The sequence below is a fragment of the Pantherophis guttatus genome, chromosome 4 (genome assembly GCF_059756535.1).
Source record: "Pantherophis guttatus breed Tessera chromosome 4, ASM5975653v1, whole genome shotgun sequence".
Classification (NCBI taxonomy): domain Eukaryota; kingdom Metazoa; phylum Chordata; class Lepidosauria; order Squamata; family Colubridae; genus Pantherophis; species Pantherophis guttatus.
Window position 1 is genome coordinate 24,378,095 of NC_142066.1, and position 24,912 is coordinate 24,403,006.

The 24,912-nt window shown below is 41.1% G+C and overlaps 3 protein-coding genes across 3 annotated transcripts; 1 reads left to right on the forward strand and 2 right to left on the reverse strand.

The window, feature by feature from the left end:
• Positions 1 to 6,217: 6,217 nt before the first annotated feature.
• On the reverse strand, positions 6,218 to 7,141 carry LOC148113922 (olfactory receptor 10A4-like). Its single transcript, XM_087894489.1, has one exon. The coding sequence runs from the start codon at positions 7,139 to 7,141 to the stop codon at positions 6,218 to 6,220; it is 924 nt and encodes a 307-aa protein (XP_087750615.1).
• Positions 7,142 to 17,548: 10,407 nt separating this feature from the next.
• LOC148113923 (olfactory receptor 10AG1-like) lies at positions 17,549 to 19,675 on the reverse strand. The gene is made up of 2 exons (XM_087894490.1): positions 19,536 to 19,675; positions 17,549 to 18,551 (listed from the first exon to the last, which is right to left on the reverse strand). The coding sequence occupies exon 2, from the start codon at positions 18,529 to 18,531 to the stop codon at positions 17,575 to 17,577; it is 957 nt and encodes a 318-aa protein (XP_087750616.1). The 5' UTR covers positions 18,532 to 18,551; positions 19,536 to 19,675; the 3' UTR covers positions 17,549 to 17,574.
• Positions 19,676 to 22,674: 2,999 nt separating this feature from the next.
• On the forward strand, positions 22,675 to 24,624 carry LOC148113924 (olfactory receptor 10A4-like). The gene is made up of 2 exons (XM_087894491.1): positions 22,675 to 22,747; positions 22,959 to 24,624. Exon 2 carries the CDS (start codon positions 22,979 to 22,981, stop codon positions 23,903 to 23,905), a length of 927 nt encoding a protein of 308 aa, XP_087750617.1. The 5' UTR covers positions 22,675 to 22,747; positions 22,959 to 22,978; the 3' UTR covers positions 23,906 to 24,624.
• Positions 24,625 to 24,912: the final 288 nt, after the last annotated feature.

A 24,912-nucleotide genomic window follows, 5' to 3' on the forward strand; every position in this document is an offset into this window, starting at 1 on the left:
TTCCGATTTTTTTTTTTAAGTTTTTTCAGTTTTATTTCTTATACACATAATATAAAATGTACATTTTCTTATACATAATTGAAATCTACATGACTAATATACTATCTTACACTACTATCGATAAATATTTTATTGGATCAATAAAACATTTCATAGAGTTGTACAACAGGAAGAACCAATCCCCAAACATGATGCTAAGGAACATTTTGACTTTACTTTAGAATTTGTTTTCTGATATTGATAGAAAGATTCTGGATCAGCCAACGGCAAAGACTGTGAAGGAGCCTATAAAATCACTTGACTCCTAGAGGACCAGAAATTATAGAGAGACAGGTGAAGTTTTTTCTCTAACAAGATCTCCTGACAGAAGCCTAAGGATTCATCCTGGGATTTTGATTAATGAATACCGGAGGACCTTGGGGAAACATTGTTTAGAAGAGACAGTAAACCCAGTGCCCTCAGATGCTGGATATTTTGGTTTCCATTTCCAGGACTCTCTGTCCATTTCGATCTTATAGTTATTGTAGTCCAGAAGTTGCGAATACTCCAACACTGGAAGCTTTTAAGAAGATATTGGATAACCATTTGTCTGAAGCGGTGTAGGGTTTCCTGCCTAGGCAGGGGGTTGGACTAGAAGACCTCCAAGGACCCTTCCAACTGTTTTATTCTGTATGATCAATAATCACATGGAAAATCTGTGTGCTATGAATACTTTTAATGTGTCTCTTCCTCCCTGGCTAAAACAATGGCAATTTATTCCATTCATATTCCTCCATACTGTCTGATGTTCACATGATTTCAGTCTCAAACTGTGGAGTATGTTTCTCATAATTAAATTATCCATTTTGCCCATTTTTATCCTTATACGTCTCCAATCATTTTTATTTATATTTTATTTTATTTCGAATTTATATACTGCACCTTCTCCCAAGGGACTCAGGACAGTGTACAGCCAGATAAAAACACACAATAGATACATTAAAAACAATTAAAAGGATATATATTAATCTGGCCCCAATTTAAAATAACAAACCAATTAAAAATATTTTTAAAATATGTTAAAAAATATGTTAAGCCAGCCTGGCTTGCTGAAAAAAGAAAGTTTTAAGGGCACGGCGGAAGGCACCGAGGTCTTGGATTCTCCTTATCCAAAGAGATAGCTGGAATCAGCTGGGAGTAGCTGATTCCAGAGGGTAGGTGCCCCCACAGAGAAGGCCCTCCCCCTGGGGGTCACCAGCCTACATGTGGGAGGTCATCAGTAGCAGCAGGCGGTCTCGAAGTTAACTAGGTCCTATGCCATGGAGCACTTTAAAGGTGGTAACCAACACCTTGAAGCACACCCGGAAGACCACTGGGAGCCAGTGCAGCTCACACAGGAGCGGTGTTATCTGGGAGCACCAAGCGGTTCCCGTGATTACCCGCGCGGCTGCATTCTGGACCAGTTGGAGCCTCCGGGTGCTCCTCAAGGGGAGCCCCACATAGAGAGCATTGCAGTAGTCCAGGCGCAAGGTGACGAGGGCGTGGATGACTGTGCACAGGGAATCCCGATCAAGAAAGGGCCGCAACTGGCAGATCAGGTGAACCTGAAAAAGTCCCCCTGGCTACAGCAGTCAGATGTTCCTCCAAGGACAGCTGCATATCCAGGAGGACTCCCAGATTGCGAACCCTCTCCGCGGGGGCCAAAGACTCGCCCCCGATAGTCAGTGATGGAGTCAACTGACCATATCGGGATGCCGGGAACCACAGCCATTCAGTCTTGGATGAGTTGAGATTGAGCCTGTTCCTCCCCATCCAGATCCGCACAGCCTCCAGGCACTGGGACATCACTTCAAGGGCATCGTTGGGGTGGCCTGGGGTGGAGATGTACAGCTGGGTGTCATCAGTGTACTGATGGTACTTCACCCCAAAGCCACGGATGATCTTACCCAGTGGCTTCACATAAATGTTGAACAGAAGGGGCAAGAGGACCAACCCCCGAGGCACTCCACAAATGAGAGGCCTCGAGGTCGACCTCTGCTCCCCTGCCAACACGAACTGCGACCGGTCTGAGAGAAAGGAGGAGAACCACCGTAATACGGTGCCTCCCATCCCCAACTTATGCATGAAGGGGATCTACAGCATATATTCTTGACTTGCATGCCCCAGAATATCCTAAAACAAAATATCTGCAAATTAAACTCCTAATTCCTAATGAAAAAAAAAATCACTTAAAAGCAATACAAAACTCTTTAGGTATATATCTATAGAGCAGGAGTTGGTTCCACTTACCTTCGCTAATGGTTCGCAACGGGAGTGCATGCGCAGAGCATCCTGATGATGTCTAGGCAAATGGGCGGAGCCTCCCACCGCCATTACTACTGGTTCGCAAGATCTGGACTGAACCGGTAACAAACCACCACTGCTATAGAGGGAGGATATTATGTTTATATAATTTATGGCACACACTGATTATTTTTTTGGATTGTTCTTGGAATGCGGCATTCATATAAATGATAAAGATTCACCAAGTGAAATACAGCTTTCCTGCATTTGGGGAAATCAATAGCTGGAGATTCCTGTAGTACAGAGGTCATTTAATCTATCTTTATCTCCAAGGAAGTTATTGATTAGTCCCTTTATTGCAATGGGCTCTACATGAGGCTGCCTTGAAATGAACAGAAGCTGCAGCTGGTCCAGAATGTCCCACAGTACACAATGTTGGGTGCAGCATCGAATACCAATGTAAGACCATTTCAATGTGAACTCATGATCCCTTGCTGTCTGCTGTTGTTAAGTGAGCTTTGCCCCATTTTATAACCTTTCTTGCCACAGTTGTTAAGTGAATCACTGCAGTTGTTAAGTTAGTAACATGGTTGTTAAATGAATCAGATTCCCACATTGACTTTGCTTGTCAGATGATCCCTGGGACGCTGCAACCATCATAATAAGAGTCAGTTGTCAAACAGCTGAATTTTGATCACATTTGATCACATGACCATGGGGACACTGCAACAGTCATAAGTGTGAAAAGCAGTCCTAAGTCACTTTTTTCAATGCCATTGTAACTTTGAATGAACTGTTGTAACTCAAAGACTACCTGTATACATTTATTGTGAAGGACTGAGGGAAAGGACAGTTGCACTGATAAAAAATGTTTTTCATAGATATATATGTCATTAAGACTGCATGACAGTATCTGTAATCCACTGACATTTTTTCCATATAGTGTGACATTATGAGGAACCCTCTGATTTTCATCGTAAGAAAAGCAGGTTATGATGGGATTATAACACAGCATACATTCTATGCCATAAAATTAAAAGAGCCGTGGTGGCACAGTGGTTAGAATGCAGAATTGCAGGCTAATTCTGCTGACTGCCAGCAGTTCAATTCTCACCAGCTCAGCCTTCCATCCTTCCGAGGTCGGTAAAATGAGGACCCAGATTGTTGAGGGCGATATGCTGACTCTGTAAACCACTTAGAGAGGGCTGTAAAGCACTGTGAAGCAGTATATAAGCGTAAGTGTTATTGCTATATACAATGTACATACCAACCATCAGTCTTGGCTTTTGTAATCTTGGGAATAGCAATAACACTTAGACTTATATACCGTTTCACCGTGCTTTACAGCCCTCTCTAAGCGGTTTACAGAGTCAGCATATCACCCCCAACAATCTGGGTCCTTGTTTTACCCACCTCGGAAGGATGGAAGGCTGAGTCAACCTTGAGCCTGGTGAGATTCGATCTGCCAAATTGCGGGGATCTGGCAGTCCGCAGAAGTAGCCTGCAGTACTGCACTCTAACCACTGCGCCACCGTGGCTCATATGCTGAAGATGGCCAATAAAAAACCAAGGGTGCCAAGATTACATTTGAGCAAGGGACAGGGATATCCATCTCAGATAGGATGCCTGTTATTTAAAGATAAGACACTCATAAATGAAATAGCTGGTTCCCTTGGATCTGCAAAAATGTGACATGGTCAACATCTGAACTACTGGAGATAGTAATGTACAACAAGACCAGGTTATTGGGAAGAATCTATTACCTGGGAGGTGACTTAGTAATGCCATGATTATAATGAGGTAAGACTCACTGTAAGCAAAATATTGTACAGTAGAATTGTATAGAATATATGGAATTCGTGTAGATATCATATTCCTGGTTTGAGTTCAACCCACTGTTTGCTTGATAAGAAAAAATAGGATAACAGTGTCTTAAAGTAAGACAATTGATTATAATTACTTTCAAAACTGAAGTCTGACTTATGGTAAAAATTGTTTAATTTTATCAGTTAATTTCTTCTGTTTGGGGATAAATAAATATTTTTTAAATCCCAGTAACCCAAACCCAAAACTATTTTTGTTTTAACTTTTTCAGTTTTATGGAAACTGAATACTGGAAATAAACAAAGTAATAAAAAGGAAGAATACGCAATAAATAAAATAATGCGATATAAAAGACAATTAACCATTTTTTATTAACCCTACACAGAACCAAGAAATAAAAGACAATAGGAAAAATGCTAACTATTGCCATTTGTACTAATAATTTTAATTTCATATTCAAAGCTTTACTCTTTTTCTAAATGCTGAAAATGTCGCTACAGTTTGAAGGCCAACAACCAAATGCATTGAGCGCTCTTTACATGACATATAGGTTCACATGTTCCTTTGGTCGTGAGGTGACCCTCTTCTTGACCATGTCAGCAATGACATCGTATGGCAAGAAATGGGCATTGAGCCAATACCTGAGAAAATATGGGAGAAACGGCTACAGTGGTATGGCTATGTCCTCAGCCACTATCACACACAGTTGCCTGTAATCCAGGGGTGGGTTCTACTTACCTTTACTACCGGTTCGCAACGGGATTGCACGCGCGGGTGAGTGAAGCGAACATGTGTACCTAGCTTCTGCGCATGCGCAGATCGACAATGATAACATCCGGGGTGGTGGGTGGGGCCTCCCGCCGGTTTTACTACCAGTTCTTGTGAACCAGTCCGAACCGGGGGCATGTTGTGGCCCCGCCCTCCGAGCCTATCTCATCTGAGGAAGAAGGCTCCGAACATGAAGAGGAGGAGTCGGCCAGGCCTCCCTCTCCAGGCCCCTCCCCTCTGGCACTGCCTCTAGTGCCGGCCGAGGAAGAGGAGATTAGTCAGGAGCCAGGTGTCTCCGATGAGAGTGAGGGAGGTGATCTGTCGTTCCTGGATCCACGTCAACGAAGGCGTGATAAACAGTTGCAGCAGTTAAGGAGGCGTGCCAGGGATTATAACTGAGTCACTGGACCACACCCCAGAGACTATATAAGAGAGTGTGGTGGCCATTTAAGACACTATGACGGACAAAAACTAACTCTGGCTAGTCACTTGAACAACGCTTAAAGCTGCCGATAGGTTTCTTGTTTGGAACTGGACTATTTATAAAATGTGTGTATTTCTGTTTATCTGGTGAAGGGATATTCCGTTTATTGAAGTAAAAGCACTTGGCAGTCGGTGCTCGTATTGCTGCCAGGTTTCTGATAACAACCTGTGTGCATGCCAAGTGCTTTCTTAACCCTCGGCTGGCTGTGTTTGTGTGTGTGTGGAGACGGGGACAGAACAGAGCAACCCACCACTGCTGTAATCACCTTCCACTATAACACAGATGGCAAGTGGTCAAATGGAAGTCCAAAGAAAGATGTCAAAACACAGTAAATGTAGACATAAAAATTGCCAACATGCACCCAGATGCTCCTTTGATCGTGCAAAATAGTGTTCGTCAATCCAAAAATCAGATCTTGTACTTGCGGGAATAAAGCTAGGAAGATGATAATGACAATAACATTTCTTTTCTATATTGTAATTACATCTATTTCCTGTCTGATTGTTGTGTTGATGTACTTATAATTAAAAAATAAATTTATAAGCATGTGCTGTTTAAGTCAATATATCGCATGTGGGAATCCTTATGGCTCCTGTTGACATTATTCTAAGAAAATGGCCAATCAATACTTTTCTAGCATACAATCATAATAAATTCAGAATTTATTTCAGGTTTTGTCACTTATTAACTCTATCTCCAATGGGAATCATTCCAGAAATAAGAGTAATGGCATTTTCCAGAGTTCCTTCTATCCCATCAGTATGTGGGTGAGATGTTGATTTGTTGAAGAGAAGAATGATTGATGTAAAAGGATCGTATCAATTATTATTGGATTGTTACATTGAATTATAACCTAAAGAAAACCCATGACTACCATGATTACCTTGACACTAATGTTTTGAATGCAGTTTTTATCTCTTCATTTCTCAAGCTGTAAATGATGGGATTCAGACTTGGTGTCACTACTGTATAGAGCAGGGCAAGGATCCTGTTATCATCCACAGAAGATTCTGAATTGGGATGAATGTAGGTAACAATGATGGTTCCAAAGAAAATGAAAACAACAATGAGATGTGAGGAACAAGTGGAAAATGCTTTATGCCTGTTCGTGGCCACTGGCATTGTGAGAATAGTGGAGATGATGAGAATGTAGGAAAAGACGATGAGTAAAAGGGGAACCAGGCCAAACACCACAGTCAGTGTGGCATTGGCCACTTCATTTTTGTAAGTATTGATGGAAGTCAGTGTCAGAACAGGCATAAGATCACAGAAAAAATGGCTGATTCTGTTTGACCCACAGAAGGGAAGGGTGAAGATTGAAATAGATTCCCCTAAACACACAGAAATTCCAAAGATCCATGAGATAGCAGCTAGTTTCACACATTTCTTGTAGTTCATGATACAGGGGTATTGCAAGGGCTTGCAAATGGCAACATAACGGTCATACGCCATAGCACAAAGAAGACAACATTCAGTAACACTAAAGAGAAGGAAGAAGCACATTTGACATCCACAGCCCCAAAAGGATATAGTTTGGTTCTCTGATAACAAATTTACCAGCATTTTTGGGCTGATGGATGAGGTGTAGCCAATTTCCAGAAAGGACAAATTCCACAGGAAGAAGTACATTGGGGTATGAAGTGTGGGACTAGAAATGGTGAGGATCAAAACTAGGCTGTTGCCTATCAAGGCCATGAGGTAAAATATTAGGACCAGACAAAACAGAAGTTCTTCCATAGACTTGAAATCTGAGAAGCCGAGCAGGAGAAACTCAGTCAAACAGGATTGGTTGTCTTTTTTCATGGTATCATACACGTAGTAACCTCAAAAAAGAAAGGGAACATTGAATAATTAAACAATTCTTCTAAAGAATTATTATTCCTTTCTCCAACTAGATACCTGTATTCTGCTTTCTTTGTATTACTGAGAAATAGTAATATGGATTAAATCCTTGGAAATAGGAAAGGAAGCATGTAATTTTAATTTACTGTCCTGTAAATTTAATTGTGATTATATCACCTTAGTGAATCACACAATCATTCTAGGATCTTTCCCCAAAACTGAATTGTCCTCAAGTTCTCAGTTTGGTCCCTCAAGTCTATGTTCATTTTTTTAATTGGTTGGCCTACCATATGATAGTTTCTATTACCAATTTAGGGACTTTTTTTAAAATCATGAAAATTCAGACAGAATCATAAATATTTTTACACATTTCCTTTGAAATACATCCTCTCTATATCTGAAAATTTGCACTAGTATTCCAAATAGGAGTCACTTCAGATTTTATTCCACTAGTCATTGCAGTCTCTAGGGGGCAGTATCCCTAGTATCATCTCCGTTTCAAGACCGTTGAGCCAGCGCTATCCGAAAACTTTCCAGCATGGTGTCATAGTGTGCGGTTACCTTCCCACGGAAGTAGTACGTATTTATCTACTTGCCTTTGCATGCATTCGAATTGCTAAGTGGACAGGAGCTGGAGCAAGTAACGGGAGCTCACCCCGTTGTATGGCACTCAGGTCTTGAACCCGGGCTGCCAGCTTTACAGCCAATAAGCTCAGCATCTTTAAATGCCGGACCACTGCACCACTCCAGGTAGTCCAACTAGGAAATCAAAAATGCTAATGGGTTAAGATATCAGGCTAGAAATAAGGAAACCAGGAGTTCTACTTCCTCCCAAGACACAAAGGCAGCTGAGTGACCTTGAGCCTGTCATTTTCTCTCAGCTTTAGGAAAGAGACAAGGGCAAACCACTTCTGAAAAATCTTGCAAAGACAACTGAAGAGATTAGTCCAGGAAGTGTCTGGGAATCAGATAGGATTGAACGGAAGGAGAAAAAAAAATAGGGGAAGGATAGGAGATTGGAGAAAAGTGGCTTAGATCGAAGAAAACTTCATTACCCATTAGCTGCACTTTGTTTCCATTATATATCATCAATGGCCAGCCATTCCTCTAACATATTGTTATTATTATATTGTTATTATTATATTGTTATTATTATATTGTCCTACTGTCCCCATTTATTCGTACCCATTTCCTGTGGTCATATCCATGTTTATACTTATTCCTATTATCTCGTACATGTTTGACAAACAAAATAAATAAAAATAAATAAAAGAAAATCTTTTCCATCTAGACAGACCAACAAAATATACAACTTTAGACATGATGTTCAAAAGTCTTAAATGTTAAAGCATCACTGAAAAGCTGACAATAAAACTCTCTTAATGTTTCACTGAGTATCTTTTGAAAATAAAACTTTATAAAGTTGCATAAAGTGAAGAACCAAGCTATAAAATATGATCTTACTTCGTCAAACTTTTTCTGATTATTTTTAGAGAGATGGGATATTTCTTCTTAAGGAAAACCTGAAATTATATAATATTCGCTGGCAATGTAACAATCTGAAGACTCCTCTACCATACAAAAATCTTTATAAAGTCTTTCCTCTGGAAAACAAATGGTTGATATTATGGAAGCCGTTTATATAAACCCATCTCAAAGATGTTAAGGAGTCCCTGGATCCTAGAGGATTCAAACCTCCAGAGAGACTGGAGAACTTTTTCTCTAATAAGGTCTCATGACAGAAGCCCAAGGACTCATCCTGAGGATTTGGTAAAAGAATATTAGAGTACAGCTTCTTTGAGTGAGGGGGTCTTTCCTGCCACCTTGAAAGAGAAGCCTTCCCGGGACCCGGCAGTTTTGGCAAATTATCGTCCAGTCTCCAACCTTCGCTTCGTTGCGAAGGTTGTTGAGAGTGTGGTAGCGCGACAGCTCCCCCAGTACCTGGATGAATCGTCGTATCTGGATCCGTTCCAGTCGGGCTTCAGGCCTGGGTACAGCACGGAAACGGTATTGGTCGCATTGGTTGATGATCTCTGGAGGGCTAGGGACAGGGGTTGTTCCTCTGTCTGGTCCTATTAGACCTCTCAGCGGCTTTTGATACCATCGACCATGGTATCATGCTGCACCGGATAGAGGAGTTAGGGGTGGGGGGCACCGTCCTATGGTGGTTCTCCTCCTTTCTCTCTGACCGGTCGCAGTCCGTGTTGACAGGGGGCAGAGGTCGACCCCGAGGCCCCTTGTATGTGGGGTGCCACAAGGGTCGGTCCTCTCGCCCCTTCTGTTCAACATTTATGTGAAGCCAATGGGTGAGATCATCCGTGGTTTTGGGGTGAAGTACCATCAGTACACTGACGACACTCAGCTGTACATCTCCACCCCGGACCACCCCAATGATGCCCTTGAAGTGATGTCCCGGTGCCTGGAGGCTGTGCGGATCTGGATGGGGAGAAACAGACTCAGGCTCAACCCATCCAAGACCGAGTGGCTGTGGTTTCTGACATCCCGATATAGTCAGTTGGTGCCATCACTGACTATTGGGGGCGAGTCATTGGCCCCCACGGAGAGGGTTCGCAACTTGGATGTCCTCCTGGACTCACGGCTGTCTTTAGAAGAGCACATGACGGCCGTGACCAGGGGGGACTTTTTATCAGGTCCGCCTTATTTGCCAGTTGCGTCCCTTTCTGGATCGGGACTCATTAAATACGGTCACTCATGCTCTCGTTACTTCCCACCTGGACTACTGCAATGCTGTCTACATGGGGCTCCCCTTGAGGAGCACCCGGAGGCTCCAGCTGGTCCAGAATGCGGTCGCGCGGGTGGTTATGGGAGCAACGTGGTGCTCCCATGTGACCCCCCTCCTGCGCAAGCTGCACTGGCTCCCGGTGGTCTTCCGGGTGCGCTTCAAGGTTTTGGTTACCACCTTTAGAGTGCTCCGTGGCATCGGACCGGGGTATTTACGAGACCGCCTTCTGCTACCAATAGCCTCTCACCGACCAGTACGCTCCCATAGAGAGGGGCTCCTCAGGGTGCCGTCGGCCAAATATTGTCAACTGGCGGCCCCCAGGGGGAGAGCCTTCTCTGTGGGGGCACCTACCATCTGGAACGAGCTCCCCCCAGAGATACGGAGGATCCCGGACCTGCGCACGTTTCATCGTGCTCTCAAAACTTTTTTATTTCAGTAGGCTGGCCTGGCCTAACTCTCCTCTTTTAAATTTTTAATTCGTGATTTTATAAATTGGGTGTTTTAGTCTGTGTTTCGGCCAAAATATTTAATAATTTTGAGGGATTTTTAATATTTGTATTATCTGTATTTTATCTTGGCTGTTCACCGCCCTGAGTCCTTCGGGAGTAGGGCGGTATAGAAATTTGATTAATAAATAAATAAAATAAACAAACTTGAACCAGAAGGAAGAACTTCTTGGTCTTCCTGAAAGCCTTGAAAAGCCTTGTTCTTCTCTCATCCTCAGGGACAGGATCTTAGTAGATCCTCATAACTGCTGATACAGTTCTACAGAGGAATTATTGAGTCTGTTATCTGCACCTCTATAACTGTCTGGTTTGGTTCTGCAACCCAACAAGGCAGAAACAGACTTCAGAGGATAATTAGAACTGCAGAAAAAACAATTACTACCAACCTGCCTTCCATTGAGGATCTGTATACTGCACGAGTCAAAAAGAGACCTGTGAAAATACCTACAGACCCCTCACATCCTGGACATAAACTGTTTCAACTCCTACCCTCAAAATGACGCTATAGAGCACGGCACACCAGAACAACTAGACACAAGAACATTTTTTTCCCAAACGCCATCACTCTGCTAAACAAATAATTCCCTCAACACTGTCAAACTATTTACTAAGTCTGCATTACTATTCATCTTCTCATTGTTCCCACCACCCATCTCCTCCCACTTACGACTGTATCACTGTAACCTTGTTGCTGGTATCCTTAAGATTTATATTGACTGTTTCCTAATATGATTTGATTGCTTATTTGTTCCCTATGACTATCATTAAGTGTTGTACCTTATGATTCTTGACAAATGTGCACCGAGAGCATGTGCACCAAGACAAATTCCTTCTGTGTCCAATCACACTTGGCTAATAAAGAAGTCTAGTCTAGTCTAGTCCCATCTAGTCTAGTCTAGTATATATGGGGGTTTTGTATTATGTTGTAGGGAGCCTCAATTTTTCTAATAGCTGTTGCTTTTAATTTGTATACTATGTTAGCTATTCATTTATTTGGTTAAGATGGGTAGCTATGTACATTTGGCAAATAAATGAATAAATAGCAATAGCACTTAGATTTCTGCACCCAGTCACAGTGTTTTACAGTCGTCTTTAAGTGGTTTACAGAGTCAGCATGTTGCTCCCAACAATCTGGCTTGTCATTTTACCAACCTTGGAAGGATGGAAAGCTGAGTCAACCTTGAGCCAGCAGTCAGCAGAATTAGCCTACAATGCTGCATTCTACCACTGCGCCACCAGTTCTTAAATGAAATGTTATCAAAATTAGCTAAGCATTTTCTTGTTCACATGACAAAAATATTATGAACTATATAAGAACCTCAAACAGTCAGTGGCAAAGGCAAATAGTTAGCTCTTGTAATGTAAATATGACCATCTGTTATTGTTGCTAAAGCTTCTCCCATTTTCAATAAATCTCTTTTTATTTGAAATGCTGGAGAATCTAATGACAGAATGTGGTTCTATTTTTTTTTTCTGGCTGTTACAACTCTGCTTCCTGGGGTCTATGGCAGGGACTGAACTCTTCCTCTTGGCCATCATCTTCTATGATCTCTATTTGGCTTTATGCAATCTTTTGTGATACACACTTATTATGAAAGACTAAGGGAAAAGACAGTTGCATTGACACTGACATTTTCATGGACATCTATATGTCGTTAAGGCTGCATAATACCCTGCAATCTATTGAAATTCTTTCCAAAGTGTGTCACATCATGTGGACCCTTCTGATTTCCATATCAAGGAAGCGGTTTACGGTGGGATTATACACATAGCATGCACTCTATATACAGTGTACATAGAAAATGCTGCTTTCTGTAGAGTAATTTCTAGGAGATACTTCATACATGGCAATCAAGATCCCAAAATTCATATTGACTCCAATGAAGTAGAACATCAAGACTAAGAAAGTCTTTTATGTTTCTGTTGAGGAGATGCTGAAGTTGGCCAGAAAAAGTGCAGGGTTGGTATCATAATAAACACCATGGGTGCCAAGGTCACATCTAAACTAGGGAGAGGGACACCCATCTCAGGTAGGATGGCTGTTCTGTAAGGAGAAGCTGTTGTTATATGAAATGGTTGATTCCCTTATGTCTGTAAAAATGTGACATGGACAATGTTTGAACTGCTGGAGATACTACAGCAAGACCCGCTTATTGGGAAACAGCAATTACCTGACAGAAGACATTGAAGTTTATAATGACCTTATAAATTAGTAGTGTTAGTTGCTAGTTGCAAAGTCGTGTCCTACCCATTGCAACCCCATGGATAGCATTCCTCCAGCCTTCCTGTCCTCTACCATCCTCTGGAATCCATTTAAGCTCATGCCTACTACTTCAGTGACTCCATCCAGCCACCTCATTCACTGCCGTCCCCTTCTTCTTTTGCCCTCAATCTTTCCCAGCATTAGGCTCATCTCCAGTGAGTCCTTCCTTCTCATTAGGTGGCTAAATTATTTGAGTTTCATCTTCAGGATCTGGCCTTCTAAAGAGCAGTCAGGGTTGATCTCCTCTAGGACTGACTGGTTTGATCTCCTTGCAGTCCAAGGGACTCGCAGGAATCTTCTCCAGCACCATAGTTCAAAGGCCTCCATTCTTTGGCACTCAGCCTTTCTTATGGTCCAACTTTAACAGCAAGTTTTGCAACGGGGAAAACCATAGCCTTGACTATATGCTCTTTGTTGGCAGGATGATCATGAGTTAAGACTCATTGTAAGCCAAATATTGTACAATGGTGATATACTGTACATATAGCATTTGTGATACCTTCTAATTCTTGTAATCACATTACTGGTTTGAGCTCAACCCATCATTCGTTTGATAAGAAAAAACACAACAGTGATTTAAAGTAAGAGAATTAATTATAATTACTTTCAGGATTGGAATCTAAGTGGCTCATGGGAAAACTTATTTAATTTCTTCTGTTTGGAGATGAATAAATAATTTTTAAATCCCAGTAATCCAAACCCAAATCTCTTTCTTTCTTTTGACTTTTTATGGGAAGGGAAGGAGTTCAGCAAGAATATTGAAAATAGAAAAATTCAAAGAATAAACAAAAAAGGAAATAATGGAATATAAAAGACAACCATTTTTATAAATCTTAGACAGAACCAAGAAATTAAAAAAATGGGAAAATACTAACTATTGAAATTATCCTAATAATTTTAATTTCATATTCAAAGCTTAACTCTTTTTCTAAATGCTGTAAACATCACTTCAAATTCAGTTTCCTACTTGCCAAAACAAGAGCATCTGTATATATAGTGTCCATTAGAAATGGGCAGCAAATCAATTTGAATGAATAGATAAATAAATAATGGCTTTATGGTTTAGAATAAATATCATATTATTTCTCCTCTCGTTGCCATGCAGTTATAATAAATTTAACTCCAAGGTTCTTATAATTGAAAATAGATATAATGTTGTTATTTCCTTTCTGCTCGGTTGTTCTCCTACTAAAGAAATAGCTCAGAGAAGGATAAAGTGAGGCACAAGTTTTATTTTATTTTATTTATTTGTATGATTATTTTATTAAATACATAAATATCCTAACATGTTGGTATAAGATATATATATATATATATTTGCAATTTACTCAAATTCTTGTATTGTAGTGCACTAATTTGCACCTGATTTGAGGAAAAGCCGACAAGACATTTCTTCTTGCACACATAGGATATCAGAAATTAGAGGGAACATTATAGAGAGGAGATAAGTGGGAATATTGGAGATGGAGATGGTTTCCCCAATAATCTGGCATTAAATTGGGAGGAAGCTATGAGTGGGTTGGGGAGGGGGAAATAAATAAATGTGTGTGTGTGTGTGCGTGCATACAATATATATGCAAATATATTTCAATGCACATATTGAAAACAAATTGCCACATTCATGATAATGTTCATCTCTATGTTTTAGTTACATCTACTTCCTATTTGATGGTTGTGTTGATGCAATAATAATAATAAAAGAGATTTATCAACATACAGTATGTGATGTAAGATATGTGGATCCTTATACCACTTGTTTCTACTTGATTTTGACATCATTGTTCCAAGAAAATGGCCAATCAATTCGTTCCTTGCATTCAATCATTACAATAAATTTTGCTTTCCTTTCAAGAGCCATGGTGGCCTGGTGGTTAGAATGAAGTATTGCAGGCTAACTCTGCCCACTGCCAGAAGTTCGATCCCAACTGGCTCAAGGTTGACTAGTTCCATCCTTCTGAGGTTGGTAAAATGAGGATCCAAAAGGTTGGGGGCAATATACTGACACTGTAAACCTTTTAGAGAATGCTGCGACGTTTCGACAAGGTCCCACTCGTCATCTTCAGACTGGTATTTTCAACTTCGTGCTTGTGAGAGCAAAGCGTGATCGGAGATGCCGTTTCTCTATAAATGCCCCCTCCACAGCAACTCATGAAACAACAGTACATAATATATCAGACAGGACCCTCACCATAGCAGAAACCAATGTTTCCTTTCCAAAGGATCCAACTTTGCAGTCGCCCCCAAACGCATCCCCACTGAAAACATCATATGTGGAGTTGAAGCTAGCCTAACCAAAATCAACCCAGATGAAGCCAATAAAATCAGATTTGAAGTCACCAACGTCCTCTGCTCCAGCAATCCACCCAGAAGCAACTTACACAAAGAAGAACAAAAAGCACTCACCAACTTGAGAAAAGACAATAATATAATCATTCTCCCAGCAGACAAAGGTAATGCCACAGTGGTGATGAACACATCTGACTACCAAACCAAACTATCCAACCTACTCCAAGACCCCGCTTACAAACCTCTAAACACAGACCCCACCAGCTACCTGGAAAAAAACCACCAAATCCAAAATAAAAGCCTCTCCCATCAGTGAAGAGATCCAGCAAAGAATCATCCCCAGAGAGAAATCATCCAGATGCCCCAAGCTCTATGGCCTCCCCAAGATACACAAAGAAGGAACACCACTCAGACCCATAGTCAACTCCATAGGCTCACCTCTACAGAATCTTGCCAAATTTCTTGCCAAACAACTCCAGCCCTATGCAGAATCCATCACCTCACACGTACAAAACTCATTCCACTTCATAGAAACAATAAAGAAACAAAACCTACAACCCAGTGACCTACTCATGAGTTTCGATGTCATATCCCTCTTCACCCAAGTGCCTATTAAAGAAACCTTGACAGCTATCCAAAACAAATACAACCCCCCTAAGCACATCCTAGATCTGACCAACCACTGCCTTACCAACACATACTTCATCCACAATGGACAAAGATACAAACAGATAGAAGGAGCACCTATGGGATCACCCCTCTCACCCATCATCGCAAACCTATACAAGGAACACTTTGAAACCAACGCTTTAGATAAATCTGAACCCAAACCCAAACTCTGGCTCAGATATGTAGATGACACTTTCATAATTTGGCCACACAGAAAGAAAAAACTAGACAACTTCCTCACACACCTCAACAACCTACACCCCAAAATACAATTTACTATGGAAATAGATGCTAACAACCAAGTCCCCTTTCTGGATGTCCTAGTCTACAGAAAACCCAACGGCTCCCTAGGACACACCATCTACCGGAAAAAAACACACACAAACCACTACTTAAACACCCAATCACATCACCACCATGCACAGATCAACTCTGTAGCCAAGACTCTCATCTCCAGAACCAAATGCCTAGCCGACAAAGACCACCTGAAAACTGAATTACATACTCTCACAAACGTATTAATCTCTAACGGATTCCAAAGAAACACAATTACCAACCTAATCCAAAGGGAGACACCCCCCAAGAACCGAGACACAAAACAGGACAACGGCATCGTCCTCCTCCCTTACATCAAAGGCACCACAGATAAAATTAGCAAAATTCTCCACAAACACAACATCAGGACAACCTTCTGCCCTGACCAAAAAATAGCCAACATCTTAAGAAACCCCAAAGACAAGATCCAGCTAGAAAACCAAGGAGTCTATGAAATACCGTGCAAAATCTGCCCAGCCACATACATTGGACAAACCAATAGGAGAATAAATGCACATATCGCAGAACACAAGAACGCAGTCAGAAAAGAAGAAAAAATTTCCTCCCTTTTCCAGCACCTTAAAACAACAGGACATGAAATTGACTTTGAAGGAACCAAATTAATCTCCAAAATTGAACACTTCAACAAGAGAATAATTATGGAAGCCATCGAAATAGAGAACCACCCCCATAACATGAATAAACGTGACGATACCTCCCATCTCCCAGACATCTGGAAACTAGCCCTAGTCAACAAACGAGCCCCATCCACAAACATTGACACTAGACCCAGGATAACACATGACGCCACCACCAATCATCCTCACCAGATTCAAACCCAATCCCATCCCATAGACAAAATGCAACCACCGTCCAGGGGCCGGACTACAGCGGCATCACCAGCTGCTGCGCCCTCCTCCGACACAAAGCAAACTAACACATGCCATGAACACAGGACAAGATCTCAGACTCGGAGCCAAACCAGAGCCCGGGATGTTGCATCACAGCCATCTGCTCAAGACAATACATCATAGAACTCAGCATGTTACAACACTAAAGCTCAGGATGTCACAACACTAGAGCTCAGGATGTTACCATACAACCCATTACCTAGGTCATTACAACACAAAAAGCTAATGGGCACACAGCTAGGACCTCGCCCACACAGGATGTTATGAAACAGCCAACTAATCTGCAAACTCCATCTACTAATCAAGATGTAACAACACAGCCAACCAACCCGCTTACAACAAAGCCAGCACTCCACACCTCCCCACCAGTATTTATAGAGAGACGGCATCTCCGATCACGCTTTGCTCACACAAGCACAAAGCCGAAGACACCAGCCTGAAGATAATGAGTGGGACCTCGTAGAAACATTACTAAGATACTCTCAATCTTACACAGGAAAAGACCCAAATACGCCAAGACTGCTACTGCTATTGCTATTCAGAACTCTTTAAATAAATCTATCCCCAGATCTGAGTCATTCTAGAATTAAGGCTAACATTAGCCATTGACATTTTCTAGAGTTCATTCTATCGCTGAAATGGTGATTTCTCGAAAAAATGAAACTGATTGATATAATGGGATCAGATCAATTATTATTGGATTATGATACTGGATTATTACATAAAAAGACCAATTTCCTTGCTACTGATGTTTTGAAAGCAGCTTTTATCTCTTTGTTCCTCAAGCTGTAAATGATGGGGTTCAAGCTTGGGGTCACTACTGTGTAGAGTAGGGCAAGAAGCCTGTTATGGTCCTGAGAATTTGCCGAGTTGGGATGAATGTAAGCAGCAGTGATTGCTCCATAGTACAGGAGAACAACAGTGAGATGTGAAGAACATGTGGAAAATGCTTTGTGCCTGCTCGTGGCCACTGGCATTGTGAGAATAGAGGAGATGATGAGGAGGTAGGTAAAGAAGATGAAGAAAAGGGGGACCAAGACAAACACCACAGTTAGTGTGGCATTGGCCACTTCATTTTTGTAAGTATTAATGGAAGTCAATCTCAGAACAGGCATAAGATCACAGAAGAAATGGCTGATTGTGTTTGACCCACAGAAGGGGAGGGTGAAGATTGAAATAGATTGCCCCAAACTCCCAAAAGCACCAATGGTCCATGAGATGGCAGCTAGGTTAGCACATTTCTTCTTATTCATGATACAGGGGTATTGCAAGGGCTTGCAAATGGCAACATAGCGGTCATACGCCATAGCACAAAGAAGACAACACTCAGTGACACTAAAGAGAAGGAAGAAGCACATTTGACATCCACAGCCCCAAAAGGATATAGTCTGGTTCTCTGATAATAAGTTCATTAGCATCTTTGGACTGATGGTGGAGGTATAGCCAATTTCCAAAAAAGACAAGTTCCAGAGGAAGAAATACATTGGGGTGTGAAGGGTGGGACTGGCAATGGTGAGGAATAAAACCAGACTGTTGCCCATCAAAGTCATGAGGTAGAATATTAGAACCAAACAAAACACAAGTTCTTCCATAGACTTGAAATCTGAGAAGCCGAGCAGGAGAAATTCAGTCAAGCAGGATTGGTTGTCTTTTTTCATTGTATCATCCAGATGGAAGCCTGAAAACACAAAAGAAACATTAAGTAAAGAATTAAACAATTCTTCTGAAGAATTATTAATAATTATATCGCCTTCTCAAACTAGACACTTCTGTGTTTTTCATTTGCATTTACTCAGAATTAGTAATTTGGATTAAATCCTTTGGAAATAGGAAAGAAAGGCTGCAATTTTAATTTAGTGACCGGTGAATTTATTTGTGATTATATTATCTGAGTGAATCATACAACCACTCTAGGACCTTTTCTCAGAACTCAGTAGTCGTTGGACTCTCAATTTGGTCCCTCATGTGTGTGTGTATGTATATGTGTGTGTTTTTATTGTTGCCCTGCCATGTAATAATTTCTGTTACTCTTTCAGGGTTTCTATAAATAATGAAAATTCAATAACAATTACAAACATTTTTACACATTTCCTTTAAAATTCATCCCTTCAACATTGGAAATTTTGCATTAATATTCCAGCTAGGAAGTAAAAAAGCATCAAACTAGAAACTGGGAGACCGGGAATTCTAGTCCAGCCCAAGGCACAAAGGCAGCTGGGTGACCTTTGGCCAACCATTTTCTCTCAGACATAGGTAAGAGACAAGGGCAAAACACTTCTCAAAAACTCTTACAAAAAAACCTGAAAAAATTTGTCCAGACAATCTCTGGAATCAGACAGAATTGAACGGAAGGGGAAAAAAGTGTAAGGGAAGGATTGGAGATTGGAGAAAAGTGACTTAAATCAAAGGAAGCTTAATTTCCCATTATATGTAATTTGGTTCCATTATATACCACCAATGATCAGCTATTCCTGTTACACGTTGAATGGCCTTTTCCATTTAGACAGAGCATCAAAATGGCTCAAAAGACTTAAATGTTAAAGCATAAGTGAAAAGCTGACAATAAAACACTCTTAATGTTCCACTGAATATCCTCTGAAAATAAAACATCTTCTCATATAGTTGCATAACGTGAGAATCAAAGTATGAAACATGATCTTACTTTGTTAATCCTTTTCTGATTATTTTTAGAGAGGTGGGAGGCTTCTTCTTAACACAAGCCTGAAATTCTGTAATATTCGCTGAAGATCCTGAATATTCCTCTACAATAGAAGAATCTCCATATAATCTTTCCTCTAGAAAAATAAATGTTTGATGTTACAGAGGCTGTTTACATAAACTCACTTCAAAGACTCTGAAGGAGCCATGGACTCCTGGAGGATCCAAAACTCCAGAAACACTGGAGGACTTTTTCTCTAACAAGGTCTCATATGACAGAAGCCCAAGGCTCATCCTGAGGATTCGGTAAAAGAATATCGGACCACAACTTGGAAATAACTTTATTATTTCAGGAGAAATAACTTTTTTGTCTTCCCGAAAGCCTTAAAAACCTACCGTGTTTTTCGGAGTATAAGACGCATCTTTTTCCCCCCTAAAAGGGGGTGAAAATTTAGGTGTGTCTTATACACCAAATGTAGCCTGCCCACCCATTGGCCCCCATCCTTTGGCCTCTGCCTCGCAGCAATGACTTCCTTGCAAACAAACAGCAAAAAGAAACAGCTCCTTTCAGCTTCAGCACAGACTAATTAGCACAAGTTGATTGGATCGGCCTCCCGACTCTCAGCTGATTTGCTCTCAGCTGTTTTGCACAGGGCTCTGCTACTTGCTGCAAAAAGGTAAATTGCTGGAGCAGATTTTTTTTCCTTGTGCTAATCAAGCTATGCTGAAAACGAAAATGAAAGTAAAGCAGGCTGTTTGCTATTTGCTGCAACGAGGCAAAATTGCTCAGAGGCAGAGGGAGATTTCTTTTTCTTCTTTTCCTCACCAAAAAAGGTAGGTGTGTCTTATACTCCGGTGCGTCTTATACTCCAAAAAATACGGTAATTCTTCCCTCAATCCTAGGGGCAGGATCAGTCGTGGGATTCAAATAATAGAACAACCGGTTCTCTGATCTAATGACGTGGATCAGGCGGTGGTCAGAGGGTGCAACAGACAGCACTCGGCCTCCTGCACACCGCTGGGAGCGAAAACAAGCCACGGGGGGGGACACCTCCCCCCCTGTACCCCATTTTGAACCTAGTAGGCCTCCCTGCAGCCTCCTGGGAGCAAAAAGGGGGCATGCCACACATACACACCCCACGCCAGGGGTGAGTTCTAAAATTTTTTACTACCGGTTCTGTGAACGTGGCTTATTTTGTGGGCGTGGCTTGATGGTCATGTGACAATTATTTAGGATTTAGCAGAGGTACTGGTCTACCAGGCTTTTAACTGCTTGCAGAGCTGTACCGATCTACCCATTTATTTTTTGCAGGCACTGGTCTACCCATTTATTTTTGCAGGCACTGCTCTACTCATGTATTTTTGCAGGCACTGATCTACTCATGTATTTTTGCAGGCACTGGTCTATGCATTTATTTTTGCAGGCACTGATCTACTCATGTATTTTTGCAGGCACTGGTCTGCTCATTTGTTTTCTTTTAACACTGATCAGCTGTAGGGTGGCCCTTTGAAGCCCCGCGGCAAGCGTTTAAACAGTTTTTTTTCCCTCTAGCCATCAGCTGGGACTCAGGAGGCAGCAATAGATTGGGGGTGGGGCCAAATAAAAGGTAAGAATAACTCAGGGGGTGGGGGCTGGGGGGCAGAACCGGTTCAGTGATGTCATATCGTCACCGCTACCGGCTCGGGAGAACCGGGCCGAACTGGGAGGAACCCACCACTGCCCCATGCCCTGTTTTGGGCCTAGTATGCCTCCCTGCACTTAAACCTGGGAGCCAAAAACAAGTCACAGGGGGGTATGCCACACCCCCTTATGCCCCATTTTGGGCCTAGTAGGTCTACCTGCAGCCTCCTGGAAGCAAAAATGGGCCACAGCAGAAGCCGCATCGCACACACACCCTTGCGCCCCATTTTGGGCCTAGTAGGCCTCCCTGCAGCCTCCTGGTAGCAAAAACGGGCCATGGGGGGATGCACCGCACACACACACCCCTGTGCCCCATTTTGGGCCTAGTAGGCCCAAAACAAAGAAAGTCCAATTTGGGCCTAGTAGGCCCAAAACAAAGAATTTCCATAGACACCTACCGGTAGTTTATGATGCCAAAGGTATAAAAATCTTCCATTCTGCAAAATTGCAAAATGAAAGAAATCTAAGTGTATCACTCAAAGAAGAATAATCACACTATCCCTTCAAACAATGTTATTCTGAATGTTTAATGAAAGATAAATAATTGAAGGAGATAGAATATAAGAAGCCAGATTCCTTGCTCACTCTGACTGAGGTATTTCCTTACCAAGAGAAGAATTCAGAAGAAAGGAAATAACAGGCAAGATTCATTTGATGATGGGTTTTGGAATCATAGCACTGAGATTTTAATCTGATGACAATTTCTTCTTTTTTAAGAATGGGGTTACCCCTAAAAAAGAAGAAATTGTAATCAGATTAATGAAGTTTCCCCTCAAGTCTGGTGGGTTTTAATCCAGAAAAAAATTCTTAATGGAATGGTTTATTATAATTCATTTTTTATTCTGATTTTCTTGTATATATCAAAAAGAAGAATATGACCTAAACCCAATAATATGATAGAGACAAGGTTTAGAATGCATCAGAAATATTTTGTAGATTCAAACTCGCCCTCAAAATGAGGGGATCAACAGGCAATTCACCTTGTCAAAAAAAGAAAAAGATATATTTATACTCCTTGCATGGTAATTTTGCTTGCTGTTAGTGTTAACTCCTTAAAATCATGACATTACTGACTTAAAGGAAGACAATTCTACACAAGGTCATCATAAGTGTCAAGATCTCCTTCCAGTTAGTAGCTGCTTCCTGGTTAAGTAGTTTCACTGGGTTTTTCAACTCTTCTCTACAGAATCTTTCCCCTAAAGTCCATCCATTTACCAAATTCCCAATATTAGTCCTCGGGCTTCTCTCAGGAGATCTTGTTAGAGAACAAAATTCTCTCCTGTGTCTAAAATTTCTAGATCCTCTAGGAGTCAACTGTTTTTAAAAGCGTCTTCACAGTCTTTGATGCTGGCTGACACAAAATGTCTGCATATATGAAACACATTTTTCCAGAAAAAAGGGATAGATGAAGAGTCATGTATGGCACGGAAATTTTTGAGACTTTGAATCACCAGTGCATATTAGTACATCTCCAGTTTTTCAGAAGGCAAAATATTCCTTCATCTTTGTAAAGCTATCAGAAAAAAAATTCAAAAGTAAGATTTAATAGATTAATACTTACTACTTTCCCTAAGGTCATATTTGTTGGGTTGGTTATTCCTGTTGGACAACATATTTGAAAATTTTATTGATCTATTTGACTAACAGCAATATAAGGAAACAGGATCTAGAGTTCAAGGATAACAAGCCTATTTCCTTGTTAGGATTTGTTTGATTCTTTATTTAATGATCCTCTTGTGTTCTCAGGCTTCCATCTGGATGATACCATGAAAAAAGACAACCAATCCTGTTTGCACGAGATTGTCCTTCTAGGCTTCTCAGATTTCCAGTCTATGCGAGAGCTTCTCTTTTGCCTGGTTGTAATGTTCTACCTCATGACTTTGATGGGCAACAGTCTGATTTTGATCCTCACCATTCTCAATCCCACCCTTCACACCCCAATGTACTTCTTCCTCTGGAACTTGTCCTTTTTGGAAATTGGCTACACCTCCACCATCAGCCCAAAGATGCTAGTGGACATATTATCAGACAACCAGACTATATCCTTTTGGGGCTGTGGGTGTCAAATGTGTTTCTTCATACTCTTTGGTCTCACTGAATGTTGTCTTCTTTGTGTCATGTCGTATGACCGCTATGTTGCCATTTGCAAACCCTTGCAATACCCATATATCATGAAATACAGGAAGTGCGCTAAACTTGCTGCTGTATCATGGGTCATTGGTGTTTTTGTGAGTTTGGGACAATCTGTTTCCATCTTCACCCTCCCTTTCTGTGGATCAAATAGAATCAGCCATTTTTTCTGTGACATTAAGCATGTTCTAAAATTGGCTTCCACCGATACCTATAAGGATGAACTAGCCATTGCCATATTAGCTGCCCTAATTATATTGACACCGCTTTTGCTCATCCTTTTTTCCTATATCCTCATCCTCTCCACTATTTTCAACATGCCTGGAGCCAAAAACAGGCGCAAAGCATTTTCCACTTGTTCCTCACATCTCACTGTGGTCTGCATTTTCTACGGAACTGCCATTGTTACCTACATTCGTCCCAACTCAGAATATGCCATGGACAGTAGCAGGTTCCTTGGCCTGCTCTACACAGTGGTGACCCCAAGCCTGAATCCCCTCATTTATAGCTTGAGGAATAAAGAGATAAAAACTGCTTTCAAGAAATCTGTAGGCAAGAAATAGGTTTCCTTTATGGAATAATCTTAGTATATCCAGGTATAATCTCTTCAAAATAATGAGGTTATTGTGCACATATTTATGGGTTACAACAGAATAATAGAATAATAGAGTTGGAAGAGACCTTGGAAGTCTTCTAGTCCAACCCCCTGCTTAGGCAGGATATCCTACATCCCTTCAGGCAAATAGTTATCCAGACTCTTTTTTAAAAACTTCCAGTGTTGGAGCATTTACAATTTCTCCTTAGTTCTAAGTTGCATCTCTCCTTGATTAGTTTCCACCCATTGCTTCTTGTTCTACCCTCAGGTGCTTTGGAGAATAGCCTGACTGACTCCCTCTTCTTTGTGGCAACCCCTGAGATATTGGAACACTGCTATCATGTTGCCCCTAGTCCTTCTTTTTCATTAAACTAGACATACCCAATTCCAGCAACCGTTTTTAGCCTCCAATCCCCTAATCTACTTCTGAGAATACCAGTGGTAGATTGCACCCTTTAGAGCAGAATGATCCAGAGGTGGGATAGATTTATTCAAAGAAATGGAGAGTACTGAAAGGTAATCTAAGTTCATTATTGTAGTAGAATTCAAATAAAAGATTGATTGCCCATCTGCCCAGAACATCTGCAAAAGGGGGGCTGCAAAAGAATGGACATAAAAAATGATTTCAAGAAGGCATTCTCAAAGAGATTGATCTTCTTTATGTAATAATCCAAGAATGTAATTGTTTTCATCCCTTAATCAGATTGCAGTTCTTGTGCTCATGTTATGGGTAAAAATAAAATCCAGAAGATGCTGAGAGTAGATGTTTCCCTTCCACCCTGCATTACCCAGAGTTGGAGATAATTTATTTCAAGAAGGTAAGAACCCTGACCAGAAACCTAAATCTTTTATTCTGGTAAAACAAGTAAATGATTGAACAGCCATTTCCTTACAAAGAAGACTACCAGGTTTAACAGTAACAGATTGATTTACTGACAGCTCTGGATTTGATAAATATCAACATAGTATAATAAG